Below are 21,478 nucleotides of genomic sequence, written 5' to 3'. Positions count from 1 at the left end.
TTTCAGGTCATCAGGGAGATGGATACAATGTGAAGGCTGAGCCCTGTCCTGATTTTAGTCACACATTGGACACTGGTGGCCCAAGCCAGGATCCACTGTGCTTTAGCAAAAACAGCTTTTAAATCCCTCACTGCCTCTGAAGAAAACACAAATCATGTTTTTCATGAGGAACAGGGTAAGGGCCCAGGGCTTTGTCTGTCCTCTGTCTCTGTGCTGCCAGATGAAGGGCAGAGTTGGGGTCACAGCCGTGTCCCTGCTGCTGGCATTGCCTCAGCTCTGTCTGCCCTTCCCCATCTCCAGCTCGGTCCACGCTGACTGTTATCACTTAATGATCTTCAGCCCAGGGCAGACAAACAGGGGGCCCCTGCTCCCCAAATGTTCCAATGGGCAGTAGATAAGAGGTTGGGAGGGACCCTGGGGAGGTGAGTTCGGGACCCTTTACAGCTGACCTGTGCCCAGATGTACTGCCTGATGCCCTCTGTCCACACACACTTGGGGGCCTCCCTGACTCCAATGGTTGTCCATGGCAATGGTGGGGTGAGGAGGACTGAGCTGAGGCTGCACCGTGCACCCTATCTGAAGGGGGAGAGGAGAGAGATAAGGAAGTCATTGAGGAATTGGAGTCTAAGCTGGCCCTTGGGAGGAGGACAGGAAAGGGAGCCAGTGTCCTGAGTCCTGTGTCCTGGCCTGGCTAGGGGCAAGGTGACTCACCCCTCACCAGGGAATGGTGGAGGGACCAGAGCAGAGCAGGCTGCTCCTCTCTGCAGTGACACAGCCCCCAAGGGGCCAACGATAGGTCAGGAGAGGCCTGTCCCCTTCCCCAGCTCCATGCCCCCTGACTGAGCCTTCCCTCTCTGCTCCCAGGCTGCAGACCCTGCCATCCCGTACAGAGGCAAAGGCCTCCTGAGTTCCTGGGCCAGGTGGATGGCCACCCTCACCTTAGGGGAGGGCCTTTGGGGTGAGCTGGGGCAGCCTGCAGGGCGGGCGAGACCTGGGCCCCAGCATCATGGCTGTCTCCTCTCCACCTGGGTGGAAGCTTCTTTCCTCTTCAGCCTCTAACTCAGGGTGTCCTGCCAGCACATGGGGACTGACCCAGGTGTCCCCACCCTTGAGGGCAGGCTTGGAGACGTCTATCCCCTGGGACCTGACCTTCTGGCCAAGTGTTCATGTGTGCATGGGAATCTGGGGTCTGGGGGCCTCTGGGTGTTTGTGTGTCTCCTCCCGCCTCATGGCTGGCAAAGTGCTTCTCTACCTCCCCCTTCCACTCTGTCCCATGAGCATCTGCTCCGGGTTCAGCTCTCCCCAGAAAACTGCAACCTCCTCTCACTTCTTCCTGGCCTGGCCCCATGTCCAGGACCTCTGGGATGTCACAGCAGGCTGGGGGCCCCATGGATCTCCCTCTGTCTCACTCCCTTCACTCCTGGCCCATGGCACTCTCTGCCGTCTGTCCCCCCACCCGAGGATCCGTTACCCCCTCACTTCCTGCAGAGCCACATTGTCCACCCACCCCAGTTTGGCTGTTCCACGTGCCCAGTTCTGCACCTAGCATTTAGGAGCTGGCAAGTGTAGGGGAGTGTAGGCCAAGTGGCTAGTGCGCAGTGGCTGGTGGGAGCAGAAGGCTGAAAAGGGAGGAGGGGACAAAAGGGTGGGAGTCAGAGCATGGGGCCAGGGTGAGGTCCACTTCCCAGGAAGTCAGCTTGGCCTCGAGCTAAAAACCCCACAAAGGCCTTGATGCTTTCGAAACTGCTGTGCACCTGCCAGGTTGGCCGCTGCCCTTTCCACATCTTGCCGGGGAAGGCAGAAGCCTGAGGACGTCCCCAGAGCTCAACCCAGCTGTGACAGCCCTGTCAGAAGGCCACATGCAGAGCCCCAGAGTAGAAAAACTTGGCTTTATTCAGCCCAGAGCTGGGCAATCTTGCTCTGTGGGATGGCCAAAATATAAAAAATAAAAACCAACAACCACCAAAATGATGTTAGAGAGAAAAGTTAGGTACAGGATGGGGCCCGGCTCCAGAATGCCTGTCTTTTTGGCCCACATTGCTCCCTGAGGCTGGCAGGGAGGTTGCCCCTGGTGTCCAGGCACCCCGGCTTGTGGGTTGCAGGGTCTGGCTCCTGGGCAAGAGGCTGCCTGGGGAGCAGGGCCTCCTGAGAAGGAGAGAGATTGGCTGGCTGTTCCTCTCAGAGATCAGGATCTAAAGAAAGAAAGGAAAATGCAGATCAGTGGTGGCTGGAATTGGGGTCCCCATGGTCTCTCCAGCCAGGAACTCTCAGGGAGGGAAGACACAGGCCTCCATCTCCCTCAGGAATTTGGGCCAGCTTCAAAAGGAAGGGGCTTCATGGACCCCTCACCCTCTGGGGCACAGCCTCAGCCTGCCCCCTCTCTCATGCCCCAAGTCCAGGGTTTGATTTCTCGACTGTTAGCAGAGCTGCTACTGTCTGGAAATACTTTCCTGCTTGTTTTTTCTAACTTAGTTTTTTTCTTTCTTAGGCCTCTTTTTCCCTCTTTAGGAACATGGTGGAAACCCACAGGCGTCAGTCCCGTGGCCTTTCTGGGAACGCTCCGTCCAGCTTCCTGTGCACGCTGGCCCAGCTGCCTGCCTGTGGTCAGTGTCACGAGGCCACTCTAATAAGACTGGGCCTCTCCAAGCACTTATGTAAAGAGCTCTCGGAAGGAAGGACTTGGCCTCCTCCAAAGCCCTGCCTCTGACTGCCCTCCCTGAGGTTCTTGCAGTGCCCAGGGTGCCCCTAGGAGAGCGGGATGTCCCCACACCCCTTGGCAGAAGCACATGGGGGCTAGAGACGGATGAGGGCAGCCGGCCTCCTTCAGCCCAGCAGCCTCTTTGTGCCCTGGGTTGGGCCTTCTCTCTCCTTTACTTCCCTCCTCCTCCTCCTCCCCTAGACTTGCTTCCCAGGAACCTTCTCCTGAAGGGAAGTTTGAATGGTTGATTGAGAGAGGCCTTGGTGAGCAGGAAGATGCGGAGACTCAGAATGCAGAGATACCACCCTTCCAGGGCAGGGCAGGTGTCAGTCACTTCCACTTCAAATGCTCTTTGTGTCCCTGTAACTGTGACCTGACTGCTTGTGAGGTCACTGATCTTCACTCACCTGGCTGCTGCTACTCCCATACAGCAAAGGAAGTGTGTGTGTGTTGGTGGGGGTTATGAACAGGTTAGCAGTAAAGCCCAAGAGTGAAAGAGCTGTCTCTAAATGAGCCCTGGTCCTGATCCATACGGAGCCCTGGTCCTGGTCCACCCTGACCCCTGTCCTGATGCCCACTATGCACATGGGGCTCTTGCTGCCAGGCCCAGGTGTGGCTATGTCTGGCCATTGGGGTGACCCAAAGTGCAGTGCCTCAGGTGTTTCAGGGGGTTGGGGCAGGAAGGGCAGGGGGCCTGCACGTACTGGACAATTTTGCAGTTTGTGGTGGAAACATAGCGACCTGTGTAGTGGATGTTGCACCTCACCACATTGTTGGTGAAGTCGGACTCCAAGACGATGTACTTAGGGTTCACGTGCACCTGGGGGAAAGGACAGAGGGGTGACAATCAAGGAGGCTGCACTTTCCCTGGTCATCAAGGAAGGGGTGGAGAGACAGACACAGAAGGGACAGAGGGACAGGGACAAGGAGGTAAAGTCTGAGAGAGACACAGAGAGGCAGGGGGCAGAGGCAGCCAGTAGAAAACGTCATCTGGTTCCCTTTATCACAAATCAGAAGCTTCTGCAGACCCGGAGCCCATGCCAGGTGACTTTGCATAGGGTCTGACACCAGGTGGCATCCCTTGCCCTGGAGCCCAAGGCATTTGACAGTCCTTGAGATGATGGCCCAGGCATGACCTGGACTCTTCTAGAAAGGAGCTGCTGGGACATGGTGCCGACAGGTTGGGTTCATTAGAATGGGGACCAGCAGTATCTGCAGAGCACTTAGGAGCAGAGGCCTGTAATCTTGGCACTCTGGAGGCTGAAGGAGGAGGATCAAAAGTTTGAGTCCAGCCTGGGTAACTTAGCAGGACCCTGTCTCAAAAAAAAAAAGGAGCTGGGGTTGTAGCTCAGTGCAAAGACCTGGGTTCAATCCCGAGAACCAAAACAACAATGAAAGAGGCAATGATGTTCCTTTTAAATTGCTGTACGCTCCTTATGGGCAGGAGTTGTGCATTCTTATGTGCTCTGCATTCCTGGGACCTAGAACTCAGTGACCTTCACTGATCATGTTTGATGAATGCCTGAATGATGGACAGAAGAGAATATACCTGACAGCCCAAGCCCAGGGAGGTGGGGTGTACAGAGCCTGGGAGAGGGGCTCAGGACAGGGCCACAGGGAACTGCTTTGGCTCCTGAAAGCAGCCTTCCCACCATCCTCCAGGGCCGGTCACCTGCCCTTTCTCACTGTCCTGAGCTACACGGGTCCAAGCAGCCTGCAGAGGGATCCCCATCCTCACTTTGTCCCCACACAGAGAAGGGTATGACAGTGTGGCCCCAAATATTAAGCTTTTCTACCTGCCCCCCACAAGGCACAGGCATGGTAGAGTGGGGTCACATCACACCACTGGGGCAAGAGGGGTCTCTGCCGTGAGGGATTCTGGGGCACAGGGTCCCTGGGCTTTGCAGGGTCCCCTGTGGGGCGTGGAGGCCTCTCTGCTCTCTTCCCCGGGGTGGCACAGAGCCTGCTCTGCCCACATGGAAGATGGCATCACCACAGCTCCAGGGAAGGACCCTTGGGGTCTTCCTTCAGATTTGTGCCATCAGATGGGCAGCTGGGGAGGTGGGAACACACCCATCTCCCATGAATGGGGGACCCCAGTGTGCACACCACAGGCCCCACCTTGAGGATGTAGTTCCCAGGCTGCACGTCGGTTATGTCAATCCACTGGCAGTCGATATCTGCGTTGTAGGTGTCATAGCAGCCAGGACTCAGGCCCTGGGACAAGGAACAAGCGGGGAGGCTGGGGTGCTGCTGGTCCTTGTAGGCCACCCCATCCTCACCTTCTCCCCACCCTTGAAGCAAGCTGGGACTGCTTTTCCTCCACTTCTCCCCAGAGCCTGGCCAGTGTGGCACTGCCCCTTCCCGAGGCCACCGGACAGATGGTCGGGAGAGAAGAACAATACAACAGGCGAAGGGAGGGACAGCTGGAGGCAGAGGGATGGACGGGAAGACAGCCATGACAGAGGAACAGTCTGGGTGTGTGGATGGACTGATCGAAGGAGGGCAGGGTGACACCAGGTGGGGGACTTCATGGTACCCAGATGGGCAGTGACCTTTTTTCTCTAGAACACGACACCCCTGGGAAAGGGACATGGAGAGGACTGGGCAGGGGATACAGTCCCCGAGGGGCTCTTGACGGCCTCAGGACAGGAGAAGACCCTTCCCGTGACCAGGGCTAATCGGCACTGAGCTGTGACTGGCAGCTACCTCCCCCATCTGGGCCAGGCTGACCCTGTTCCCAGCACCCCACGCCCCGTGCTCAACCCCAACCTGTGTGTGAGAGGTGCACGCATAGCGCTTGAGGTTCCCAAAGTCACAGGTGCTGTCCTCCAGGCAGAAGCTGGCCTTGTGGCCCTCAGCCACCTTCTTGCCCGTGGCTGCATCCAGGAGGTCATAGTGGCTGAACTCATCCATGCTGTGGTAATGTCTAGGGAGGAGACAGAAGAGGGCCTAGTGTCCCCTGGGCCCCCATCCTGTCCCCCCTGTGAGATAGGACATAGCCTCCGACCAGGCTGGACTTCGAGTCTCTCAGAGTGGCACCTCTGGTGTCACCTACCTAGCCAGGTCACTCTGGGAAGACCTCCGCAGGATGCCTCACTTCCTTTTTGGAGACCCAGCTGTCCTGAATTCTAGATATCTCCGTCCCTCACTAGGGCCTGGCATCCCATGACCGCTTGGTGACACCCTTGCAGCCAGCACTCCCTGAAGCCCCAACTAGCACCGCCTCTCCCAGGGTGTGGATGGGGGAGGGGCATGGGAAGGGCCAGGCCAGCAGGGGCTCACTGGTGGCAGCTGTGCCACTCCCAGGTGTGCCGAGGCCGGTTGGGGAGGAAGTCTGCTGTGCCCTGGTTCTTCACACGCTGGGGGAAGCGCAGCAGCACCCGCAGGTCGTAGTCGGTGGCCCCCGGGGCATAGGCTGTGCTGTGGGGACACGTGAAAGACTGGAGTGAGACTAGGGTACAGGGACACCACCCTTAGTACCCCCAGCCCCTTCTTGCCCCTGAGACCCTGGCATTGGCACAAGTCTGTTTGCCCAGCAGGTGTCCTGCTTTCCAGGTGCCTCCTTGGGCCCACACTGTTGGTTTGACCCAGAAGTGCAATGTTTACCCAGCACCCCCCGCCCCAAGTCTGCCCTGATTGCCCTGCTTTGGAGCAGTACTGCCTGCTTGCCTGTGAGCTCTCCCAGCACAGCCTGTGGCCCATTCAGATGCCGCACATTCCCTGTGCTGGCTCAGGCGTGACCAGGCCACCTCCCTTTGATAGTGCAGATTTAGGGCCAGCAGCCTGCCCTGTCTCTTCGGGGAGCACAGGTCTGCTGCAGACTTCCTGCTTACAGCTCTCTTGCTGCCCCAAAGCCTAACTGAGGCAGGCCTTGTGGGAAGAGAGACCAAAGAGAGGCAGCAAGGGGATGACACACATGCACGTGAACACACAAGAATGTGTGCACACAGAGGCGGCGGGAACAGGATGGTTGGCTGCAGCTCCCCCTTCTGCTGACTGCTGACAGCTGTCCTGGCGGCCCCCAGGGCTCTTTCCTGGCTCCCACTGAGGTCTGGGTTGCAAGGCCAGAGGCGAGCGGTGGCCAGCTGTGGGATCAGCTCTCTGAGAGTCTGTCTGGAGCTGGCCTCTGCGACTCTGGTCTGCCAGGACCTAAGGTCCAAAGCCTTGTGTAGGGGAGGTCGCTTGGAATCCGTCTGCGTCTGGATTGAAACAAAACATCCTCCTTCCCTCTGTTCGGGTAAACGCTGCCCTGCTGTTCGGCTCAGCACACCGTGGGAAACCAACAGGGTCTGGGTCTGAGGCCCAGTTTGGCCACAAGTCATGGAGAGACTTGGAGCACATCCCTCCTCCGCCCGGGGTTCTGCCCAGGCTACGGCCCCACCTGGGGGTGGCTTGGAGCCCTCCTGCCCTGGCTCTGCTGGGATGGCAGGCTCCATCCTGCCACTGTGGCATAGGTGAGGGCCCCTTGCTCCACTAGAACAGGAGGTCCTGGGGAGGGCAGGTCATCCTCTTCCTCTGCCGGAAGCTCAAGTCTGGGCGCCTGGATGCCCATGAAGACAGTGACAGTCTGGCTCTGACTAAAACCCTTTAGAGCTAGACAGGCTGCCACTGAGGCTGTATGTGCCTCAGTGTTGGAGAAATGACAGCTGGAAGAATGTGCTGTCATCCCAAGGATGACAGCAAGGAGGACACATGACCCAAAGGGGCAGGCCAGTCAGTGGCACTAACATGGGGTCCTGGGCCAGGACAAGTTTGCGCAATGTTTGCAGCCAGTCTGTGATATTAAGGAACTTGCACCAAGATGTAAATCCATTATACCATGAATCATTGATTCAATCATCTGACCAATGCAACTAGCATCCATCCATCCATCCATCCATCCATCCATCCATCCATCCATGCATCCATGCAAGACTTCCTTGATGAAGGAAGCAGTAAGCTGAATCACATTTTGGTACCAACTCTTTATCCTGTCATGGGTGACACTTTGTGGTCAGCTACTCTGAGAGGCTTTAGACTCTAAGTTCTAGAAATGAGAAATGTTCTGAGTCCAAGTGGTTCCCGAAATAGTAGAGAGATGCAATGTTAAAAAAAGTCATGAAGAAACAGGCATTCCACAAAGGCAGCCGACCGGTGTCATCTTTACCCCGTTCTGTTGGCACAGGAAGATGTCCCCAAAGCACACACACAATTCCGAAGCAAGTTCTATAGGATGCCAAACCCCTATGAATAAGACTCACTGAGCTCGCTGCCTGGGCTCCTGTGAATTGGTCTTCTCAGCCTCTCTTCAGCATAACCCATAACTGAGGCCTCTGTGACCCATGTCTACTACCCCTGTTGTGACCAGGCAGGGACAGCCTGGACCAGCAAAAGCCACAAATGTCCTCCTGCAGTCCTGTCCACTCTATGGGACCTTCCAGGGTCCTGGGCATGGAAACTTTAGTTCCTCACAAGGGACTTCCTCTCCTCCTTGGGCAGCTCAGATCTGAATTGTCTTAGTTCTTTGAGCATGCCTCAGTTTCCTGATAGGGAACACATTCTATATGGGCTGGTGTGAAGACTGAAGGGTACAGCAAAAGTCAAATTCTTGCATAGCAATGTACACAGACATGGTCACTGCCCATTCCATCCCTTCCCCTCCTGGTTTCCTGAGGCCAGAAAGGCTCCTAATGATGCAGGCAGAGCCCTGAGAGGCTCAGCCACTTGGCCAGGGTCCTGCCGCTTGCAGGCAGCTTGGCTGGCTGGCTCTGGGGGACTGTCACCGTGCTCCGGGCTCCATCCCCATCCCCTTACCTGGCGAGGCACTTCTCCTCCGCAGCACAGCGCAGGGAGTATAGATGAGCTCTCTGCACGTATGTGGATGCCTGCACATAGTTGGGGTCTGGGACCAAGTCAGGGAGACCTGGGGAGGGCAGTGGGAGAAGTGGAGAGAGCATGGCATTGAGAGCCTCAGGCTGTCACTGCTAATACCCAGAGACACCCCACCGATGGCCCTTGGCGGTTCTCCCTGGGCGGGGGTCCCAGGCTCAGGAGGAGAGTTAGGGGAGCCAGACAGCAGAAGGTCCTTGGGGTGCGGGCCTCGGAGACAGGGTGGAGTCTGGGGAGCTGGAGAGGGTAAGGTGTTCTTGGAGGGGAATGGCATGGCATGAACGAAGGCCTGGAGGCAGGAAACAGCAAGGAAGGAATCTCTTAGGGGCACTTGCTCCCGGTGCTCACCACCCAGCCTCAGAGGCCCGCCTTCTCCATGAACCCCTGCGTGGTCTCCAGAAGGCACAGGGGCAGTGTCAGGTGGATGCCCGCAGGCAGGAGGTGGGTGGGCTAGGAGAACACTTCCCTAGAGGAGGTTGCCCACCAGGTACCACCCTGAGCTGCCGACCAAGCTTCCTCCTGGCACAGCTGCTCCTGCCACCGACTTTAGCCATCATTCCTGGCTCACCCCCTTGTGTCTGCAGCCTCGGGCATCCAAACTGAACCTGAGCAAACACCAGGCTCCCTGCCCTGCTGCAGGGCCCAGGGCAGGAGGGTGAATGTTCCAACCCTATGACCTCTGGTCCCCCAGCCCAAGCCAGAGCCAGGGGACCATCCTTCCTGCCTCAGCCCCCTCCACCCCCTGGCCATGGTGCATGAGGCCCCCCAGGCTTATTAGGAATAAGTTGAAACTAAACTTAGGTGCCCAGACCCCATCCCACAACAGAATGAAGAAAAAGAAATCCCAATATTGGTAATGAGGGGCCCGGATGAGTAGGAGGCAGGTCAGGTACCCCAGAGCCCTGAGCTCCATCCCAGATCAGCCACCAGCATGAAGCGGAGTGGGCTTGGGACCTTAGTGTCCCCTCTTTTCCCAGGCCTCAGGGCTTCTATTAGGTAAATGATGAAATGTGGCAGGAAGCTCCTCCCAGCTCCTTTCTAGCTCTCTGCTCCGCTCTTGGGGATGGTAAGGGGAAGAGACAGGCAAGGTGGGCACATGAGTCATGTGGGATTCTAGGCTCCAACCTTGAGGCAGAGGACCAGGAGTTTGGAGTCTGAGCCTTTGCCAGGGTGACTGCACCATGCACTCACCCTGAGCTCTCCCCTGGGGCCTGGCTTCCCTGGGGAGCCTGGTCCAGGCAGCTAGGGTGACCTCACCTACTTGGAACGGAGAGGAAGCATGGAGTGCAGGGTGGGTGAGGATGAGGTGGCTTCTGGCTAGTGGGGGACATCTTGGCCAGCCTCGGCCCTATTACTCGAACCCCCTGGAATGCTTGCAGTCATTTCCCAAGGGACCCTTGGGCCTCAAACCAGCTAGGAGCTGGTTCTCACCCTCCTGTTCCTGGAAGCCTCACAGCAGGGAGAACAGTGGTCAGTCCCCTTCCCACCATCCAGGGCTCCCACACCACACAGGCAGGGGAGGTGGGGCAGCTGGGCCGAGGCCTCACAAGACCCAACCTTCAGCCCCAGACAGTCTGCCGTCCCCACCCCAGGCCCGGTTTCAATAAAGTCTGCACAGATGGCCCAGGGAGTACTGCTGGCCTGACCCCTCCTCTGCAGGCTGTGTTATGAGCTGGCTATGCAATGCGCGAAGCTGGGTGAGCCAGTGAAAGAGGTCCCAGCATTCAGGGCCAGGGCCTCTACTCTGGGTCACTGATGGAGCCCTGATCACAGTCCCACGCCGAGGCCCGATCGTGGGTCACAGAGTGAGATCCAAGACCTACCAGCAACTCTGAATCTCAGTCTTACTGTTCCTAGTCCATCTGCAGGTGATGGACTGAATACATAATTGAGTGTGTTCTACACCTGTCCCCCAGGACATAGGGCACAGGATGCCTTTGGAAGTGTGCAGGAAACAGGCTGAGAGAGGGCAGTGAACTTGCCCGTGGTCACACAGTGAGTGGAACAGCTGCAGGAGGAAATCCCAGGGCCTAACTCCCTCCAGGGACTCTCCTGTCCTTCTTTTTCTAAGAATGCAGTTTTTTCAAAGTATAACCTATATGCAGTCAAATGCACACATTCCAGGCACACGGCTTGGTTATTTCTGACAGCTGAATACAGTTGTGTAACAACCACCTGAATGAAGCCAGGGACTGTTTCTACCATCTGTTGGGCTCCTTCCCGGGGAGACGCCCCCCCCCCCTCCAGGCAACCCCTGATCTGCTTGTGGATGGATGGATGGATGGATGGATAGATGGATCCATGGGTCTCTGTGCATTAGTCTCTTTAGTTCTTAAATGAAGTCACTTATCACTTTCTTTGTTCCACATTCTGACCACCATCAGGGGCCTCCTGGGATTCTCCTGGACAACCCCCACTTTCTGCCCCACCCCACTGTTCATGTCCTCTTTGCTCCAGGAGTTCAGGCCGGTCCCCCTTGGGCTCCCTTGCCAAGGTCCCAGGGAACAGCAGGCCCCCTCCCTGGGCTGGTATGTTTTTCCAGGGAGGAACAAGGCCTCCTTCTCACTGCCCTCCCAGGGTCATTCTGTCAGCAGGCAGACCCTCAGGCTCAACCCCTTTGCAGGGCTGGGGGGTGGGGGGTAATGTTGGAAGGGGGATGAAGGGAGACTGGAGTGGGACTGGGTAAAGGGCGGGGGTCCCGCCCACTGTCCTGGCTTGTGCAGCACAGCCACACCCTCAGGCAGGGTGGCCAACATAAAATCCAGTTGCAACCAGGCAGTAACTGGACAGATCAGCTTCTATCCGTGAAGTGTGTACTGGGAAGAAAGCTCCTGAACAGAGAGTCGGGGGGAATCAGAAGTTATGGCTGTGATTTTGGGGAGGGCTTGGGCTGCCTTATTCCAAGCATCCCAGGCCTGGGACTGGAGACTAAAGTAGTGGGTTCCAGTAAGAATTTTTCTGAGACTCCTGTTTGTATAAATATAGAGAACTGAATTAACCTCATCTCAGTTCAGGAAAGTAGTCTCTGTAAGGCGCCTCTCTTGTTTTTAGCCTCCCTTTACCCTCCACCCTCACTCATGTCCCCAAACACCTGTGTGTCTCTTTGGAATCTGCAGTGCATTTGAGCTGTGTGTGCGTTAAGTCTATAAATGATGGCCTTAGGCAGCTTGTGCTATTTCTTGATTTTTCTGTCGCTGCAAACTTCTGACAACTTCCAAGGAAGTTCACAGCTGTCATTGCTACCCAGGAGTCCACAGTATGCCTTCTTGGCTTCCCCTCCCGCTGGTCTCCTTGGAGGGGACCCCCTGACTCCTACTCCACACACAGGCCACAGTGACCAGCCTAATGAGGAACCAGACCCTGCTCCTTCCTGATTTCCGGTCACCCCCAGACTTGCTCAGCTTTCTCCCAAGGCTAGCACCACTGGTGCGTGTCAGGGGGTCAGACAGCCCTAAGGCTGGATGCATGGGCTGGCCCAGGCTTCTCAGGTTGGCCCTGGGTACCATCAGCAGCTGCCACCTGCCCCCTCAAGACAGAGCCCTGACACTCACTCTTACTCTGCTGCTGAGTTTCTGGGTGTCCCTGGGTGACCTGAGCCCTCCCCAGACCTCAGTGTCCACTTCTGGCTCTCCCTACTCTACCCCACTCATGCCCCCTGGAGAGCACTGGAAGGAACCTGCTGACCATGGGGATAGAGGCTGGCCTCCACCTTGGCCAGCATGGTGCGGACAGAGTCAGAAGGTGGCAGGGACTAGAGGGATGGCCGAAGCCAAGGCTGCTCAACTGTGAGGGGCTGGTGTGACACAATCAGGCCCTGGGGCCATTGGGGAGGCAGCCCAGCCCTGGACTGCAGGAGTCTTGCAGCCATGTAGACAGCACAGTGAGGACTGAGCCAGGGGATAGGCCAGGGACTCTGCATTCTGGCTCCACCCCCAGGCTTCTCTGCGGGCATCCAGGGCCCAGTGGGCTCAGTGGGAGGACCCACCAAGCTACCTCATGACAAGCCCACCTGTCCTCCCCTGGCTGGGTCTGGCACTGCTGAGTGGCTTCATGCCAGGCTCTGGGAGCCAGAGAACAATGACTGTCAGCATCTTCCCCAGGTCAGACCCCAAGGGCGAGCTCACTGCCTTGCCTGGTCTCCACATGGAGCAAGCACCTTTCCTTTTCTGAGACTCAGTTTCCCTCCCCAAATGATAGAGGAGATTGGATTGGACTAAATGATCCTTAAATGCAGGCTGGATAGATCCACAAACACTTGGAGATTAAAATACTTTTTCAGCTCTAGTTAGTCCATTCCCCAGCCTTGGCTAAGAGCTCTCGACCTCTCTCGACCTCTGCAGCTCATACTTCAGCAGTCAGGAAATTCTCCCACCTTCTGCCCTAAGTCCTTCCTGCTTCATTAGGGATCTGTTCCCTCTGGCTCAGTGGGAGGGCCCAAGGGCTGTGTTCCTGTCACTTGCTTGCTCTCAGCTGGCCTCCCCTGTTCTGTAGGCTCAATCAACCTCCTATCTAAAATCTGGCTTCCTCAAGGCTCCTGCTCCAAGAGCAGGCAATGGAAGTGGAATGGGAGAGAGCCCTAATCTCCTGAGCCAGGGCTGGAGGATAAACAAAGTCCAGCAGGAACCCATCAGCCAGTTGTGAAATATGTGCTGAGTGGGATGTTTTGGCTTGTTCTTGGCCAGACTCCAGAGGAGCCCCTAGGTGGGAGAAGCACAAAGCTGGATGGAGGGCGGCCTTGAATAAAGATGAGCCAGCCAGACAGGGCCTCCAGGGCAGAGCTGGCAGCTCTCAGACCTGGGAAATGACCAGCTAATAATCAGAACATTAAGTTGTCAGCGCTGGCCCGGAGGAGCCTCACCTGCTTGGGGAGCAGGCGGATGAGGTGGCTATGGCAGCCACTGAGACCTTTCAGGAAGGGGCAATCACAGCCCTAGCAAGTGGGCAATGATGGCTAGAAAAACCCTTAATGGTTCCCACATGCCTACAGAATCAAGCCTGGCCTTTAGGGGTGGCAGCTGAGGCCTAAACCTGGCCTTTCAGAATTCGTAACCCTAAGGGTTAGGGCACCTACAAGGCTCGCACATATTTCCATATTTTGCTTAGATCTTTGCTCCAGCCTGCCTCTTCCCTCATCCTCTCACCTACCTCTATTTTATCCTCACCACCCTTCTCTCATTACCCGTTTATTATGTTTACATGTGAAAGTACAAGAATCTTGAAGGCTCAGATTTCATCTTTCTTGCCTGGCACATAAGTAGGGCACCAGGAAACACTTGCTGAATGGTGGTACTTATTCCTGAGGTAACATCCACCCTCCTTGGCTGTCCCTGAGGGAAGGCAGGAGTGGTGTTGTCCTTTACCCACAGCCAGCCGCCAAGCGGGGTCTCCCAGGTACACAATGGGCCACTCAGCTTGGGTTCCTGCGAGGGCAGGGTTGGTGTGGGGTGTCCAGCTGGAGGTCTGGCACCATACCTCCTCAGCAAAGCCTGCATACAAGTCCTGGTATCACCTGCCTCTGTGAGCCACAGCTCATGCTCAAGTCCTTTCTCTGGAAACAAGATTCCCTTCAGGCTTGGGAAGCACCCTGTTCCACTTGGCCTACAAGCAGGGGGCGGGTGTCCCAAGGTTTGACAGCAAAGGCCTCCAGGGTCTTGCCTTCCCAATCCTGTGCCTTCCTGCTCTGGCTTTCTGACTCCCTCCATTACCAGGTGACAGTGAGATGCCTGGTTCCTGGGGTGTCCAGCAGCAAGGAGGAGAAGAATGGGGAGCAATGCTCACCCTGGTATCCTGGCTCCACACCCAAAGGCCTCTCAGTCCAGCTGCCTATGATGAGGAGGCCCTCGGGTCACAGCCAGAGGAGGGGACAGCCGCCATCTCCCTGCCGCTCTGCAGGAATGCTGGGCACAGGAATTGGAAGCAGGTGTGGGCTGCCTGGGCCGCCCCCCCTCCCATTCACTTCCTCTCCTGCCCAGTGCAGCCACGGCCCTGGGGAGTTTTCCATGTGTTCTGTGCTTGGAAAGGAAGTGGGATGGATGCCAGCTGGGAGCTGCTGGGGAAGAGAGACCGGAGGACTTTGTGATGGGGACTTGGGGTCAGAGGAGAGACTGAGGAGGCCAAGGACTCCCTGGCCAAGTCCAGCTGCAGTCTGGCACCAGCCTGGCACTAAGGATTTCTCACCCTGCTCTGCCACTGTGCCCAGTGACCCGGATTCAGGGGTCAGCAAACTCGGGGAAAAATGTCCAAGTGCTGGGATTTTTCTGAAGGTTTAGACAGAGCAATATGGATGCTGAGATGGACCCAGAATGTAAAAGACTCTTTTGCCAGTGTGAAAACAGTGAGGGCGGCTTTGGGGTGGTCGGCGTCCCTGGAGTGGACAGAGCTCCTTGGTCCCCACTGGCCCACCACAGTCCAGGGACCTTAGGTGGGTTCCTTAGCATCTCTGAGCCTCAGTGTCCTCATCTGCACAAGGGGGTGATGACACTCGAAGGGCTGCTGGGAGGATGAAAGGAGAAGAGGAGAAAACGCCTGGCATTGCCTTAGTCCATCCTGGCAGCTGCTGCCGTCTCTTCCTGCGGGACGGTCCAGGTCCAGTCCAGGGAGGAAGAGGAGCCTTGGAGCGAATATGACAGAGGGGACAGGAAGTCTGCCTGGGGACACCAGGCCCTCTCTTTCCTCGGCCCAATCACCTGGTCTTCTCAGATACCTCAGCCTGAAGACCTCGTTTTTTTTCTGCAAGAACAACTTTAGAGGAGGAAGGAGAAATGCTGAGCCGCGGTGCTGGCTCCAGGACAAGTGTTTTAAGTCTTTCTGGCCTTGGTTTCTTCACCAGGGATGACAGGGACCTGGGGCCAGGGCTGTTGCAAGGACGATGCATGTATGTGTTAAATGCATGTTTTGGGGCCTAGAAAGACAATGAACACCACACTGGGAAGTGGCCTCCACCATCTTCCACAACTACTGTCCCATCTCCCTGTCACAATCAGTGCCTGAAGATTCAAGCCAACTATCTGGTAAGAGAGGCCATGACCAGGAGGAACAATGAAACATAGAAAACATTTTAAAATAGCTAAGAACCAGGGATGGAGCCAGGCGTGGTGGTGTACAACTGCAGCCTCAGCATCAGGGAGGCTGAGGCAGAAGGATCCTGCAAGTTTGAGCCTAGCCTGGGCAACTTAACAAGACCCTGTCTCAAAACAAAAACAAACAAAAAGGGCTGGGAATGAACAAGGAAAGGCCTTGGATTTAATCCCCACTATCTAAAAAGAAGAGGCCTGGGGATTTAGTGGTGCTGCTGCCTGCCTTGAAAGCACAAGGTCCCAAGTTCGATCCTGGTACCAAAAAAAATAAAAATAAAAATAAATAAATAAATAAATAAATGAAAGAAGAATGCAGGATGTAGAGCCAAGGCGGGCTTAAATTCTGGTTTCACTACTAGCTGTCAGGAAGTGAGGACCTCACTTATCCATAGAATGGGACACACAGCGGAGCCTGGCCTGGGTCTGGGAACTCAAGGAGATGATACGTAAAGTGCTAAGTCAGTGGAATGTGACTCTCCCCTCAGATGCAGAGGGGCGCTGAGGCCCAGACAGGCAGAGCTGGTTCAGGGCCCTGCCACCCCCTAGGCCTGGAATCTCCTGTCACCAGAAGATTGTGAGGGTGAACCATGCACACATGTGGAAGCCTCAAGGCTCAGCTAAAGGTCACCATTGTCACTGCTGTCCCTGACTCTGACTGTGCGTTGCTGGGTGGAGCCTGCTTCCATCCCTCCCTGCAGCTATTCCAAGCCAGAATGGTGACCGGAAGCAGGAGGGGACCTGGGGTCAGGGCTGCTCTCCAGCACTGAGTCCTGGTCTGGCCTCTTGGACACTGAGGCTGGATGAAGAAGGGTAGGGGTAAACCCTAGAAACATCCTCAGAGGTAGGGAAGGAGATGTGATGTGCAGGCCAGGAGCAGTACCCATGGGAGGGGATGGAAACCTGAGAGGAGGAGGGTGAAAGGAGAGGAAGGAGGTGCCTCAGGTCTAGAGTGTTAGGCTGAGGACTAGAGATCTGGTCCTTAAGGCCCTGGGGAGCCACAGAATGTTCTTGAGCAGAACAGTTGGTGAGCACTGTAAGGTTTATGTGTCTACATATAGGATATTGTGGAGAGGGAGAGGTTGAGACCAGGAGAGCAAGGAGGAAGCAGCTTGGTGAGGCAGGAGCTGTGGCAAGGATGGCAGAAGAGGAGGGCCAGGCAGTGGGAGAGGGGACATCACAGGGCGGGGACATGGTGGGTCCTCTGCTAGGATGTGCTGTTGAGTGGGCCCTTGCTGGGACCCTCTCTGGGCCCATGAGGAAGCAGAGGGTGCTGGTGGCAGAGGCTGAACTGGCTCGAGACAGGCCCTCGGGAGCCTGCAGTGCACAGAGGACGGCGGACGGTGCTGCATGTGCCCAGGATATGAGGACACGTCCACGCCCACACCCGCGTGCCGCCTGCCAGGCCGGCCTCAGACCCCTGGGTGTGCGGCCAGCAGCAATGAAGTCAGTCTCTGAGACTCCGCCCTGCACTCCCGCACCAGGCCTGGGGGTCTGATCTCAAGTACAAGGCATGGACGTCTCTGGGCTGGGATTTTCCACAGTCCCAGCCATGCAGGGTGGGGGGAGGGAGGAGGCAGCCATGGGGAACATTAGGGCTCCCTCTCTGGCTTCTGTGCGAGCCCCAGACTAGCCAGGACCCCCACTTTCCCACCCTGCACACTATTTTCACCATGATTCGGAGGAGCTGATGACCACCCCTTGGGGAACGGGACGTGGGAACGCCGCCTCCCTCTGAGGAGTCTCCCAGAGCCCCTGACCCCAATGCTCGCTCAGGGACAGGACTGAGCTCTCCCCTCAGCTTCTCCCATGGTAGACCTGGGCTTGGGGCAAGCCAGCCTACTCAGCTTGCACCTCGGACCCTGCCTTGGGGGAGAAATGGCTCCGACCTTAATGAACTCTGTGGGGCCTGGGGCCGTGGCAGAGGCTCTGCTGATCTTCCAGCACCCCCGCTCCAGACATAGCCTTGCCCTGCTCTGTCCTATGGTCCTAGACAACCCCTGGCTGCAAGCCCACAGGCCCCGGCTTGGGCCTGCCAGCACTGTGGCATCTGAGGCCTCAGTCTTCTCTGTCCAGGGATGGAGCCCTCTCCTGGCTGAGCTTACCCTGAGGTCTTGCATTCTAAGAAAAAATACCACAAAAGTCAGACATCCTTTCCTCCACTGTGCCCCGCTGGGATGCTGTGAGATGCTGAGGGTGATCAGAGAGAGGGGACGCACCGCTCATGACATCACAGAAGAGTCCCCATCTGACTTGTCCCATGCTCCTGCCTTCTCAAAGTGGGACTCAGCACCCCCTCTGGCCGTGTTGGCTGGAGACAGGCAGTGTCCCTGTGGGACAGAGGCTGGCCTGTGGCACCAGCTCCTTGGGCTCACTGCAGGCTCAGCCCTTACCTGGTGGGCCTGGCCCAGCAACAGAAGTGGGGAGCACAGAATCCCAGGCAAGGGCACTGACTGCAGCTGGCAGAGGTGGGAAGGGGTGGGCTGCAGAGAGCTGATGCCTGCAGGGAGAGAAGCAGCCAGGGGATGCTAGGACAGCAAAGGTGGTCAGTGGCTGTCCAGCCCTGGCCATACCCACCTGTCTGTCGGCCCTTGTCAAGGCAGCCTGGCCTCTGAGGGCACGTGTGGAGGCCACCATCTGACAAAGGAAGTCTGCTCCCCCTGTATCCACCATGCCCTGGTGTGCTGACAGCTGGGCCTTCCCCCCAAAAGGCCACATGGTCACTTGTCCACCGTGGCTTCTCCCCAGGGCCAGGACTAGGGTGAGGCAAATGATGTCAGGAGGCATTATGAGGGGACACCAAAAAACAAACAAAACTCAGTAGCAAAGTAATATTTAATGGCATTTTGGGGGTGCTGGGGATGGAACCCAGGGCCTCACACATGCTAAGCAAGCACTGTACCACTGAGCTGCATCCCTGGCCCTTAATGTAATAGTTTTAAAAACAAAAGTTAATGCAAAAAAAGAGAATCTGATGAAATGAACAAAATCCAAATTTCAAATTAAAGACAGGATCCATATTGATTTTTCAGTTTGCCTCAGGCTGGCTATGCAATCCTTACTGATGCTATTTAAAACCTGGGTGCATTTGTACCTTGCAGATATTTCAAAGCATTTCAAAAAATGTCTAAATACTACTTATCTCAATTACTGAGGTTTTTGGCGCCCCCTTAAATTGAGTGCCCAGGCTAGGGGATCCCTGGGCTCTTTAGTCTCAGCCTGGCATGCCCCCTCAGAGAGTTCCTGGTCCAGAGTTTTGCCTGGGACAAGGCTCCCCACTGCCCTCCTGCTCCTGAACCCTCCCCTAAGACCAATCAGACCCTGAAGATCTGGGGTTCCGATGCTTCTGGCCTAGCCACGTGAGCTGGCATAGGGGCATCTCCGAGTGGAAAAGAGAGTGTCTCGCTTGGAGAGAGGGGCAGGCAGGGAGAGGGCTCCTTCTCTGTCCCTAGATGACCCAAGCCGAGTCTGGAAGGTGCCCCCTCCCACAGTCTAGCTCATCCTTCCAGCCCCTGCCCCACCAAAGTCAGGATCGGAGCCCAGCCCTGCCACCCCCTGGCACTGCTTAGCACAATGGGGCTGTCGGGTGGGGGTGGGGGTCAGCGTCCGGCAGCCCAGGGGAACCTTCGGATAGGGGAAGGAGGGGTCTGCGCCCTGGTACGGCTCACTGCTGACTAGGGGAGGGTACTCACCGCGCCCGTTCTGGCTGGGTCGGAACACGCTGCCCACACTAAGGCGGCCTTGCTGTGCACCATTGCGCTCCGCCCCGGGCTGGGACCCGTCAGAGCTGCGCACCGGCAGGTAGGGGGGCTCGAGCACGCGGAATGGGGGCTGTTGCTCCACAGCTCGCGGCGGGGCGTAGGCCTCGGGCGGCACATTGGCATAGGGCTGGAACCAGCCGAGGCGCGGGCCCTGGGCGGTGTCAAGCGCGGGGTCTGGGAAGGCCTGCTCTGCGCCCGCTGCGCCCTCGCTGTACAGGCTGTGCGCAAAGCGACGATCCAGGCCGTCGGGGGGCGGGGGCTGAGGTTGTGGCTGCGGCTGCGGCTGCGGCGCATACGGACGCTCAGGAGCAGGGTAGAAGCCCTGGGCCGCGTACTCGGGCTGCTCCTCGCCGTACTCCTCGTAGCGCGTGCGGGGTGGGAACGGGTACAGCACCCCCGCCGAGGCCACAGCCGCCCCACCTGAGCTCCCGCTCCTATAGTATACGAAACCCTGGTCGTAGGTGCGCGCCGCGGGGTCGTAGTTCTCGTACTGGGCGACAAAGGGCGCCTGTGGGTAGGGGATCTGCTGTGGGTAGGAGGGCGCTTGGCGGTAGGCGGTGGCGAAAGCTGAGGCCGAGACCGAGGAGGCGGAGCCCCCGGGCCGTTGCTGAGAGACGGAGGTCCGGGCGCGGGCCATGCCCATGCTGTCCCCGACGGCCACCTCGCGCCAGTTGTCGGGCACCTGGCCGAAGCCGAATGGGTGTCGCGCTTGGCCGCGCACGGTGTCGGAGCCCACGCGTCCAGGCAGGGGCAGCGACGGCGCCTGGCGGCGCCGGAGACCCCCCTGGCTGCGGCGTGGAGGGGCCTGGGGTGCACTAGCCAGCAGCACCCGAGAGCTACTCTGGGCGTGCCGGGGCCCAGCCGGCACGTACTCGGAGCCCGAGTTGAGCAGGCTGTACACCTGTCCGTTGTTCTCCCATTGGATCAGCTGTCGCCAGCGCCCCAGGTCCGAGTCCTGGTCTGAGCCCTGCCCGGGCTGCTGAGCCTGCTGCCCATGCGCCAGGACGCATAGCCACGCGCCCCACACCAGCGCCCCCAGCCTCCAGCCCGCGCGGCCCAGAGCCATGGTAGCCTCTCTGCAGAGGCCCTGGGCACAGACAGGCTCTCTGGAGTGTGCGCCTGTGCGCACTGCTCTTCCCACGGCCTTGAGGACAGGACGGCTCCTTGCCTGCCCCAGCTCTAGCTTTGTCCATGCTGGCTTGGTCCCGAACGGGACGGCTCTTCCGATGACACCATTTCGAGGCCAAGGGGTCAGGGCAGAGCAGGGGCGGTGCCCAGGCTGCACGAGGCTCTCTTCTGGGCAAGGGGTGCGCAGGACCTCCTGGGGGCCTTACATGGCCAGCCCGGCGCTGGCAGCTGGCTGCTGGGCTGGCGCGTTCCCACTCTGAATGAATAAGCAACAGGCGGTGAGCGGCGACGGGAGGTTCGGGCGCCCGGCTGCCTGCAGGGGCCTCCTCCGCGGGGCCCTACGGCCCGCCGGGTTTTAGCTATGTGGCCTGGCCCACCACTCCCAGCCAAGCCGCAGAGCTGCGTTGGAGGAAGGGACTGGGCCCGGAGTAGGTGGGGGCCCTGGGGACTCTGGCAGGCGGAATAGGACAGGTTGTCAGCACCACCCTGCCCATTCCTCTCTGCGATGGACACAGCATCCCTGGCTTCCCTCTTGCTTGCTGGCTTCCCTTCTCCCTGGGTTCCCATTTCCAAAGCCTGGGTTTTAGAGACACCTTCCTCTTTTGAGGGACGTTTTGGGGGAGATGTGGAACAGGGCCCACCCCAGATCTGGACTCCACAGGCCCTGCAGCTCTTGGACAGGGGTACCAGGCCACTGGAACTTCAGCGTTTTTCCTGGAGCTCATCGGCCTTACTCTGCCATCTGTAGAATGAGGGGTGTCCCTGGGCTGAATGGCCTGTGAGCTCAAAGGAGAATCCAACTCCTCACACATCCCGTGGGGCTTCTGTCTTTCAGCCTGTTCGTAGCATGAGGGCACACACATAGGTAGGTACAATGAACCCCAGCAGCTGGCTTTGAGAGCCGGAGAGGCCTGGAAGCATAGAACATCGAAAAAGGAGGATTCAGG

The 21,478-nt window shown here is 57.7% G+C and overlaps 1 protein-coding gene across 1 annotated transcript; it reads right to left on the bottom strand.

Annotated features, from left to right (window-relative positions):
• Positions 1-1,874: 1,874 nt before the first annotated feature.
• On the bottom strand, positions 1,875-20,793 carry Loxl1 (lysyl oxidase like 1). The gene is made up of 7 exons (XM_004855495.4): positions 19,335-20,793; positions 8,495-8,603; positions 5,984-6,121; positions 5,471-5,627; positions 4,820-4,915; positions 3,403-3,518; positions 1,875-2,192 (listed from the first exon to the last, which is right to left on the bottom strand). Exons 1-7 carry the CDS (start codon positions 20,467-20,469, stop codon positions 2,186-2,188), a joined length of 1,758 nt encoding a protein of 585 aa, XP_004855552.2. The 5' UTR covers positions 20,470-20,793; the 3' UTR covers positions 1,875-2,185.
• Between the last annotated feature and the right edge of the window lie 685 nt (positions 20,794-21,478).

This window comes from Heterocephalus glaber, unplaced genomic scaffold, assembly GCF_053883595.1.
Source record: "Heterocephalus glaber isolate CG9 unplaced genomic scaffold, H.glaber_assembly_v1.0 deba00001689, whole genome shotgun sequence".
Taxonomy (NCBI): domain Eukaryota; kingdom Metazoa; phylum Chordata; class Mammalia; order Rodentia; family Bathyergidae; genus Heterocephalus; species Heterocephalus glaber.
Note: the sequence above shows the minus strand (reverse complement) of the source record. Positions and strands in the feature narration are given on the sequence as shown.

What these genes read in the sequence shown, in the direction of transcription:
- Loxl1 (XM_004855495.4), bottom strand. Translation starts at nt 20,469, where the DNA reads ATGGCTCTGGGCCGCGCGGGCTGGAGGCTGGGGGCGCTGGTGTGGGGC. An exon ending in GAGTGGCACAGCTGCCACCA is followed by an intron (nt 5,628 to 5,983) that starts GTGAGCCCCTGC and finishes TCTCCTCCCTAG; the next exon opens with ACATTACCACAGCATGGATG. An exon ending in CGTGCACCTCTCACACACAG is followed by an intron (nt 4,916 to 5,470) that starts GTTGGGGTTGAG and finishes TCCTTGTCCCAG; the next exon opens with GGCCTGAGTCCTGGCTGCTA.